Source organism: Lactuca serriola, chromosome 6 (genome assembly GCF_051521515.1).
Source record: "Lactuca serriola cultivar US96UC23 chromosome 6, Lser_US96UC23_V15, whole genome shotgun sequence".
In the NCBI taxonomy this organism is placed as follows: domain Eukaryota; kingdom Viridiplantae; phylum Streptophyta; class Magnoliopsida; order Asterales; family Asteraceae; genus Lactuca; species Lactuca serriola.
In genome coordinates, this window is record NC_136413.1 from 148,700,722 (window position 1) to 148,710,585 (window position 9,864).

General features: G+C 39.6%; 1 protein-coding gene across 1 annotated transcript; it reads left to right on the forward strand.

Moving 5' to 3' along the window:
• Positions 1-5,589: 5,589 nt before the first annotated feature.
• On the forward strand, positions 5,590-8,430 carry LOC145057071 (uncharacterized). The gene is made up of 6 exons (XM_079004835.1): positions 5,590-5,781; positions 6,801-6,899; positions 7,012-7,128; positions 7,202-7,297; positions 7,556-7,678; positions 7,848-8,430. Exons 1-6 carry the CDS (start codon positions 5,701-5,703, stop codon positions 8,250-8,252), a joined length of 921 nt encoding a protein of 306 aa, XP_078860961.1. The 5' UTR covers positions 5,590-5,700; the 3' UTR covers positions 8,253-8,430.
• Positions 8,431-9,864: the final 1,434 nt, after the last annotated feature.

A 9,864-nucleotide genomic window follows, 5' to 3' on the forward strand; every position in this document is an offset into this window, starting at 1 on the left:
TCAATACTCGCATGGTAGCTGTTTTTATACAAAAACTCCGCTAACGGAAGATACGTATCCCAACTGCCACCGAAATCTAGAACACATGCCCGGAGCAGTGCTGAAATGGAGACGAGTCCCCATCTCGTCGTGAAACCGCTTCCAAAATTTGGAAGTAAAACGGACGTCTCGGTCTGACACCACCGAGACAGGCACTCCATGTCGTGTCACCACCTCTCGCACATAAATATCGGCTAGCTTCTCCGCTGATATACTCTCCTGGATCGGTATAAATGAGCACTCTTCGTCAACGGATCCACAACGACCCAAATCGAATCCACTCCACGTGCAATCCTGGGAAGCTTCGTGATGAAATCCATGGTGATGTCTTCCCACTTCCACACTGGAATGTCTAACGGCTGCATCTTGTCGTGAGGTCTCTGGTGTTCTGCCTTGACCTTCCTGCAGGTCAGGCACCTCTCCTCATACCAGGCGACATCCCACTTCATGCAGGGCCACCAATAATAGGGTCGAAGATCTCTATACATTTTCGTCGCCCATGGATGGATGGAAAATCGAGACTTGTGGGCCTCATCCATCAGTACCTGCCGTACACCTCCCCAGTACGGCACCCAAACTCTCCCATGAAGGGTCAACAATCCTCGACTGGCATAGTCGAAAGAAGCTACTCGGCCCACGATCCTCTCACACTTCTGCCTCTCCTCCTTGAGGCCCTTGACCTGAGCCTCTCTGATCTGCTCCAGTAATGGAGTAATCACTATCATTCTCAGACATATATCCCTGATCGGGGCTGCTGCCGTCTTGCGGCTCAGGGCGTTGGCCACCACATTGGCCTTCCCTGGGTGATAAAGGATCTCACAATCGTAATCCTTCAATACATCTAACCATCGCCTTTGCCTCATGTTCAGATTTGGCTGATCCATGTGGTACCTTAGACTCTTATGATCCGTGTAAATGGTATAACGGACCCCATAAAGGTAATGTCTCCAAATCTTGAGGGCAAACACAACTGCCCCCAACTCTAAATCATGTCTAGGATAGTTAGCCTCGTGAGGCTTCAACTGTCTCGATGTGTAAGCTATCACACGGCCTCGCTGCATCAACACCGATCCCATACCTGTGATCGAGGCATCACAATAGACTACGAAATCCTCTACTCCCTCTGGCAGGGTAAGAATCGGTGCCTCGGACAATCTCTGTCTGAGGGTCTCAAATGCTACCCGCTGCTCAGGCCCCCAACGAAACGCTACCGACTTCTTGGTCAGTCGGGTGAGCGGTACTGCTATCTTGGAGAAATCCTGGATGAATCTCCTCTAATACCCTGCCAAACCTAGGAAGCTTCGAATCTCGGATGGAGACTTCGGGACCTCCCATTGCATCACGGCCTCTATCTTGGTCGGATCTACCAAAATACCCTTCTGGTTGACGAGGTGACCAAGGAATTGCACCTCGCGCAACCAGAACTCGCACTTGGAGAACTTTGCGAAAAGTCTCTCCCTCCTCAAAACCTCTAGCACCTCTCTCAGGTGCTCCCCATGCTGCTCCTGAGTCTTGTAATACACCAAGATATCATTTATGAATACTATCACAGACCGATCTAGCATCGGCCTGCACACGCGATTCATGAGGTCCATGAACGCGGCTGGAGCGTTGGTGAGCCCAAACAGCATCACCACAAACTCATAATGACCATACCTGGTCCTGAAAGCAGTCTTCTACACATCCTTACCTCTGACCCACATCTGATGATATCCGGAGCGTAAATCGATCTTGGAGAACCAAGACGCTCCCTGAAGCTGATCAAACAAATCATCTATCCTCGAAAGTGGGTAACGGTTCTTCACCGTTACCTTATTTAGCTCCCGGTAATCTATACACATACGGTGCGACCCCTCCTTTTTCTTTACAAACAAAATCAGTGCACCCCAGGGCGAACTGATCGGCCTGATAAAGCCCTTGTCTAGCAGCTCTTTCAGTAGTACGGGCCCATACTACCTTCCACATCTATCCGTACTTTCCTCAAGTATTGCCTTGACTCCACCAAGTCACTTCTACTACTACTAATCTCTGCTACTCCCATCCTAGGCTTGCCCTAGGGAAATCTCTGACTCTACCCAATCCAGTCCTCAGCTATTGAAGGTCTCCTTGTAATGCCAATTAGCCATCACCTGAATACCATCACATGTGGCGAGGCTCAGATAATCCTTCAAGTAAAAGGCCCGTCCCTACAACGGTTAGACTCATACAAAAGCTGCGCAATAAGGCCAAATCTAGCACTCTGAGATTATTCAACCCTGTTCACATGTGACGTGACGTATTCACCTAATGGCTAACTCCCATCACTCAGAGCCCCACAAAGCACAAAGCAAGCAGCATTCAGACACAGGAAAGTACTCAAGCAATTCTATCCTCATAACAAGGAACTGTACTGGCATACAATGCTAAGCTCATACTATCAGGCATAACCTAAACATGATATCCTACTTCTGTCTACTCAACTAGCATGCAATTCTCATAAAGCTGAAACACATATAGCAGGCACATAAGGCATCCTCCTAGATCCTTAGTCCTATTATAGCATGTTGTTCTACTGAAACTGAAACTCATAATCATAACATAAACTTGTATGGGTAATTTGGGAGTACTTACTTAAGCTCGACTGACCGCATGCACCACACCCTTTTTCTTTTCTCAAAACTCTTTCTCCTTTTTAAGTTTTCTTTTTTCAAAAATTCTTTTGAAAAATACTTGTGAAAATCCTTCTACCATTTCCTTAGTTTGAGTCCAATCACACCCGAGAGTGTGCCCGAATCTCTCAAACTAAGGCTCTGATACCAACTTGTAACATCCAAAAATACGACCCAAAATTTTTTGTTTTAATAATAATAAAAATCATATACTTATCGTCATATCATGAAACCATATGTCAAATATCTCAACTCATAATAAAATGTCATGAACATTTGTGCCAAATCAAACTATGAATCAAAACAAACTCCCTGGAATAAGACTGAAGTTGTGGTGTGTGCAATGCCATCATCCCGGGCTCTTCCCTTTACTTGAGGAAGTACCTAAAACCAAAACTGAAACTGTAAGCACAAAGCTTAGTGAGCTCCTCCCCCCCCCCCCGAACTACCACATACCATACAATAACATATAACACATACTGGGCCTTGCCCACTACATCGGACCGAAGTCCGGAACTAAGCAGGGCCTTGCCCTTTGCATCGGACCGAAGCCCGTAAATTGCATCGGACCGAAGTCCGGAACTGACTGGGACCTTGTCCCCTGCATCGGATCGATGTCCGGAACTAACTGCATTGGACCGAAGTCCGGAACTAACCAGGGCCTCGCCCTCTGCATCGGACCGAAGTCCGGAAGCTGACTGAGCATAACATAGCATAGCATAAACATATCAACTAGCATGAATACATAACTGCATACTGTATCGGGCCGTAGCCCGGAACACATAACACATAAATCCTGTCTGAGCCATGAAGGCATCAAACATACTAACTACTGCATCAGATCGAAGTCCGGAAACTACTGCTAGCTAAACGGACCGGCATTGTGGCCTTAGACCCGTTCCTACTGAAAGGAAACTCACCTCGTAGCCTAGCTGCTGAAAGAACTGCTCCCGAATCTATCTGCTGCGGCTCCGGTTTCACCCCGGCTACAATTTCCATAAAGTACCCTCAATCAAAATACTGATAATAATACTGAGGGTAAAATGACTATCTTACCCTCGGCCAAAGTCAACCTATCGGTCAAAGTCAACATTCAGTTGACCTGACTCGTCGAGTTGGGTCACCAACTCGTTGAGTCCTTACTCTCACCTTCTTACTTCTGCTCGCTACTACTCGTCGAGTTTGGCATAGACTCGGCGAGTTCCTCTTCGATACTAACACTCAGTCAATCTGTATCCGACTCGCCGAGTTGTATGAACAACTCGTCGAGTTCTCCTTCATCAGATGAACACTCTGACTGTGACTCGCCGAGTTGTATTAACTACTCGTCGAGTCTGTTCTTGAGGCATGAAGATTGCCTTGAACTCGCCGAGTCAGGGCATTGACTCGCCGAGCCCTTCCATGAATGAGTCTAACCTCCAGCTCACTGAGTCCACTCTCACTTACTAGCTCCACTCGACATAACTCGAAAAGGGGAAAACAGGGGACTCGCGACTCGACTCGTCGAGTCTGAAGAACGACTCGCCGAGTCGTATACATGCAACCACTATATACTCGATTATGCTTGAATCCAGTTCATTTCATTCGCAGATCTGGGTTCTAAGGGCTTGTTTAACACGTAAAGTTTCCAACTTTACGTGTAAATAAACACCAAACGAAGGTTTAAGGCTCAAAACACACTATAAGAGTAGATCTAGGGCTTTCATGCAATATGGCCCCATAAAGGTATTAGATCTAGGCTTCTGGAACTCAAACATAGCTAGATCCGAAGGCTATTCATCTCAATGTGTCCTCTATGCTACTACCAAGCCAAGAAATGGTTCAAGAATAGCTTTAATGGTGTTCCAATGGGGATTAAAGCATAGAAACAGAAAAGGGTCGAGTTATACCTTACTATACTCTGAAATGCCACAAGGATCTTGGATCTCCTTCTTCTCCTCTTGATCTACCTTCCTTCTTCTCTCAAGATCTTCAAAGAATCACACCAAATCACACAAAATGCTAAGAGAGTTCTAAGGTTTTCGAGAAGGATGCTCTGGGGTGATGGGGGCTGACTTGGGGTCCCAAAAGTTGATTAAATATGGTGCAAACCCTTGAAATTAAGGTTTCATCCAGGCTGGCGGACTCGCCGAGTTCGGAATATGGACTCGTCGAGTCGCCAACTTACACGTGCTCAATATCCCGACTCAACTCGACGAGTCTGGTTACTGACTCGTCGAGTTCCTCATGAAAACTTGAAAAAATAATTATTTAAATAACATACCAGAATTGGGTGTTACAAACAACTTGTTTACAAATAATTTTTATATATATATATAAAAAGCAAAAGAAAAGAAATTTTTGGGATACTAAAATACCCCGACAGCCCTTTATAGTTCCGATAGTGCTCCAGTGTTCAAATATTGAGGTATGCATTATGCAATATACTTTGGTGTCTTAACATATCATCAAAATGCTGAACATTCTCATCTATCCTTGCAAAAACAAAAAGTTATTTTTAAATGGTCTAATTTTGTTGTATTTACCGAAATAACCACCGATTTCGACTTAGCATTTAGGATGTAATATGAAGAAGAATTTCGGATACCAAAATGTATATTTTTTCTCAAATGTTGAATGTATTCATGAAAAATATTTTTTATTTGAAATGTTAAAGCATAAAATTAATACGAAATAATGTTAAAATTTAATCCGCAACAAATTTTTGGATATAATAGTCGTTCTCATAATTTTGTTTTTTAAAAAGTAATTTATTTACTTTAAAATTTTAATCATCCTACGGTCACTATAATGTCTCAAAGTTTAAATTTAAAGTAATCATTAAATTACTTAACAACCTTGCGTAGTGTAATTACATAAATACCCCTGAATTCAAACACCCCTTGGATTTGGATCAACGCACAATTTTTCTACCGACTTTCCCGATCTAAATTCATTCACCTTTCGATTTCACTGTAAAATTAGCAACACAAACCACCGTCAACAGTCGGAAACACCACAAAACTCCTGCGAAATGAGCTCAATTGAGCGCCCGGAGGGGCTTCCTTCCAGCTGGACCATAGAAGTCAAAGGTTCAGAGGAAGAGAAACGTGAGGTAATTGTTCTTACCAGTCTTCGATTTTTCCGGAGTTGGAATTAGGGTTTCCTTTGTCGAATCTTCGGTTTCATATATTCTGTGTGCTCTGATTACATGTTCGCTTTAATTGCACAAATGCGGAGAGCAAAGTAGCTGCATGTGATTGCGAGTGGAATTATGAAAGTAGGTTGATGCTGTTGAGTTAGTGAGAGTATTGCAAGTTGAGATTTCATGTGTCTTTGTAGATTTTCCGTATCAAATATAAGATTATTATATTTCTGGAGAGAATACACTTCAATTTTGATGTCATACCTTGTAATTCTTGCATCTAATTGTGAAATTTATGTGGAATGTAGCTGGCATATTTTTGGAAGTATTCAGGTTAACATATAATTTTGTAAGTTGAAAACTACCTTGTATGACATTCAAAGCCAATAATTCATAATTATTCTGGTGTGAACTTAAGGAGAATATGTTAATATTATGTAGTATTTGTTAATGTATTTGAACTTTGGTCTAGAGATTTGAAGATTCATACCAATTTGAAGTTGAAAAGTTGTCCATTTGATCTCAAGTATCAAAGTATCCTTTCTATAACAGAGCTAGTAGACACAGCATCTAAACATGCATGGAACCTTGATAGGAATCCTGATTAATGAACAAAACTGATAACTTACTGTTAAAACTTAAAACTATTAACCAAAAATATTAAAAACGCCTTATAGACAAACTTTTCAAGATAACTAACTGTTGGAATATATGGAATTTAGTAGAAGAGAAGTTGATATTGCTATCTGCTATTGAAAAGGCCAAAAGAAATATTCGCAAATGAACAACACCAAAGCCTGCATCTAATACCTGTAAATATATAGCCATAGTACATGTCCCAAAAAAATTGGACTCCGAAAAGATTAAATTTTTTTTTTTTAACTTTAAAGTAACCCAATGATGCCAATCTATTTCTGAAAGTGTTTTAACCTATAATATCATCTTTTGTTATTTTTCTTGAATTCTTTCTGAAATATTATGATCTGTAGTGTTACATTGATCCTGAAACTGGACGCGAGTTTCATTCAATGTTGGAGGTTTCTGACTATCTTAACACCATCAACAGCAGCAAAGCCACTGAGAAAACAGTAATTTTCTTATTTCTGTTCTTCCTTCTAACTCTATTTCTTGAAATTTCTAATAATAATGTATAACTCTTGAAGCTATAATTTATTCATATGTGTGTTGCTTCTTTTTAAGGGAGATAAATCCTCTTCAGAAACAGTTATTCCCGAGAAGTCTGAAGCTGCTGATGTGGCAGCAGAAGACATCTCTGAAAAGAAGCAAGAAACCAGCGAGAAGAGCAATGAGAAGAATGTTTGTTTTGTTTCATCTCCCATTTTTTTTCTTTTATTTTTTTAAATAAAAAATAATAAGATATAATGTGTAGGCTGTCTCGGGGACTCAAGTGGATGGATTGCCTCCAGGTTGGATAAAAGAAGTCGTAGTTAGGAGTGCTAAAGGCCGCACCACAAGAAAGGATCCGGTAAGCACATTTCCACCTTCCTTTCCTGTCCCATTGACATCAGTCTCAGTCTCAGTCCTAGTCAAACACAGTACAACCTGTTATGTTATGTGTTGTACTGTTCTGTCTTATCTTGTATTGTCCTGTATAAAAAGTGGGGCCATGGTGTGGATTTATGTTTGTTATCATATTTAATGCTTAATGATTAAAGAAATTGTTTTTTTTTTTTTTTTTTAAATTATATAAAAAGTCTTATGGAGAGTGTATCTATCTATGTAGTACTACCTAGACCCTTCAAGTGACTACGCCTTTATGTCCAAATTGGATGCTTTACGCTATCTGGAAACTGGAGACATAGAGAAATGTGCAATGAAACCAAGGAAAAAGAGTGATATTATGATGGTAAGTCCTCTACTTTGAACTTTAAAAAAAAAAAAAATTATAGTAGTTGAAATTACTTTTTTTATAGGGATACCATTTTTACAGTTTGATCCTTTTTTTTGTCTAAAGCTTAAACCAAACGTGAAAAATCGGTTTCTTTAAAAGTTACTGTTGTGTGGTTGATGGACAGAAATTAGCGAATACACCAACCAAGACACAAAGTGCAAATAAAAAGTCAACAAAGAGAAGCAACGAGACAAAAAAGTCAAACAAGTCAACATCCACTCCATCTTCTCGTGCATCAAAAAGGCTCAAAACAAGTGAAACTGTCGAACCTCAGTCTGAGGAGCAACCAGAAAAAGAGAAAAATGATGGTGTAGAAGATTATACTGAACAAGTCAAAGGTAAAGAGCCAAATGTTGAAAAGTCAACTAACGATGAAAAGACGGAAATACCCCTGGTCCCGGAACCGGTCAAAACTGTTAATGGTGATGTACCGATTGAAGTTCCGGAAATACCCATGACTGCTGAGGAACAAAGTGTTGGAATTGAGGAGAGGAAGAATGAAGGTGGTAATGAGGTAACTAATATTTAAAGCTAATAATGTTTCTATTATGGTAAGTACTTAAGAACATTGGGACACAAGTTAAGGTGTTATGTGTTTCTGACCAATTAGTGTCGATGTACTTTTGTTTCTTTAGGTTTGTTTTGTGGAGTAATATGTGTAAGGAACCTTCACTTTTAACTATGTTGATACCTTTTATTGCTTCTAACTCTTTTTTTGAATGAGAAATTAAGTATACTCCTCCAATTTCTTCTTACCTATCCTCCTATCCGTGTTAAATGGTGACAAGCGGATTGAAATATTATTAATTTCATTAAATGTGATAGATGTCACCATTTGACAAAAGTAAGAGGATGAGTAGGAAGAAATTTTAGGACTTAGTTAAAGAAACGACCACCATATGAATTGAAGGCCGTGAAATTGCAATAACTAGTTTTTTCTGACACAGAACAAACACTTGCAATTAAACGCTCGCAATTAGAAGTATTCTTCGTAATAAAACCTTTTTTTTTATCATATTCACTTAAGATTGTTTGGTTAATTGGAGGGGTGTGACTGTGGTCGTTGGTTATTTGACTTGGTCAAAAATAAGCTTAAACATCAAATAGCTAGGGCAAGTAATAGTGGAATACACAAACAGCTTATGGTTAACAAGTAGTTCATAAGTGATTAAAAAACTTAGGCTTTGATGTAAACAATATTGAAACTAATGAACCGCCAAATGATTGAATTCAATAATTAAAAGAGGTGATCACTTGTAGTTTTAGTTATTCAATAGTTCTTAGGTGATTAAAAAACTTAGACTTTGATGAAAACAATGTTGAAACTAATGAACCCACAAATGATTGAATGCAATAATTAAAAGAGGTGATCACTTGTAGTTTTAATTATTCAATTAGGCATCCAATTAGGGATTGATAGGTCTTGTCATTGTTCAAGTTACATAAACGTAACCGTAATCAATTATCCGGATATTGTAATTAAAGAAACATTTTAGATCACGAGACTTTATAAAACATTTCATAAATATTAAATAACATTGTGTAACATTCTATTTTTGTCTTACAGTATAAACAACCATTTATGTAAATAGATGTTTTTTACAGAGGACTATTTAAGATAAATAGTCTTAACGACTTTAGTAATCGTAAAATCGAAAGTGTGCATATAGAGAACGTCAATGACTTCATACGAGGAAGTTATGATTTTTAGAAATTTCAACGTAGCAGTGTGTGGTACAAAAATCGAAATATATATCAGGTGATAGCTGAACTAATTTAAACGAGGGTTGAAGATCTCGTAGATACAATTTTGTCGATATAAAGACAGTCTGTAACATCCCAAAAATTAAGACTAAAAATTTCGTTTTTAAATTAATAAAACCATAATCCAACATCATCATAAAACCAAGATAGCACAAAGTGTATCAAATACATCATGAAACATCAGAGTAATCACAAAAATGCGGAACGAGGTGGTGTGTGCACTGCATCATCCCGGTTTCTTCCCTTTAGAACTAGAAGTAACTGAAACATAAACTTAAAACCGTAAGCACAAAGCTTAGTTAGTTTCCCAAAATACCACATACCATACATAATAAACACATAGTGGGCCCCGCCCGTCATCGGGGCAGGGACAACAT

What these genes read in the sequence shown, in the direction of transcription:
- LOC145057071 (XM_079004835.1), top strand. Translation starts at nt 5,701, where the DNA reads ATGAGCTCAATTGAGCGCCCGGAGGGGCTTCCTTCCAGCTGGACCATA. An exon ending in GCAAAGCCACTGAGAAAACA is followed by an intron (nt 6,900 to 7,011) that starts GTAATTTTCTTA and finishes CTTCTTTTTAAG; the next exon opens with GGAGATAAATCCTCTTCAGA. An exon ending in AGAAGAGCAATGAGAAGAAT is followed by an intron (nt 7,129 to 7,201) that starts GTTTGTTTTGTT and finishes TATAATGTGTAG; the next exon opens with GCTGTCTCGGGGACTCAAGT.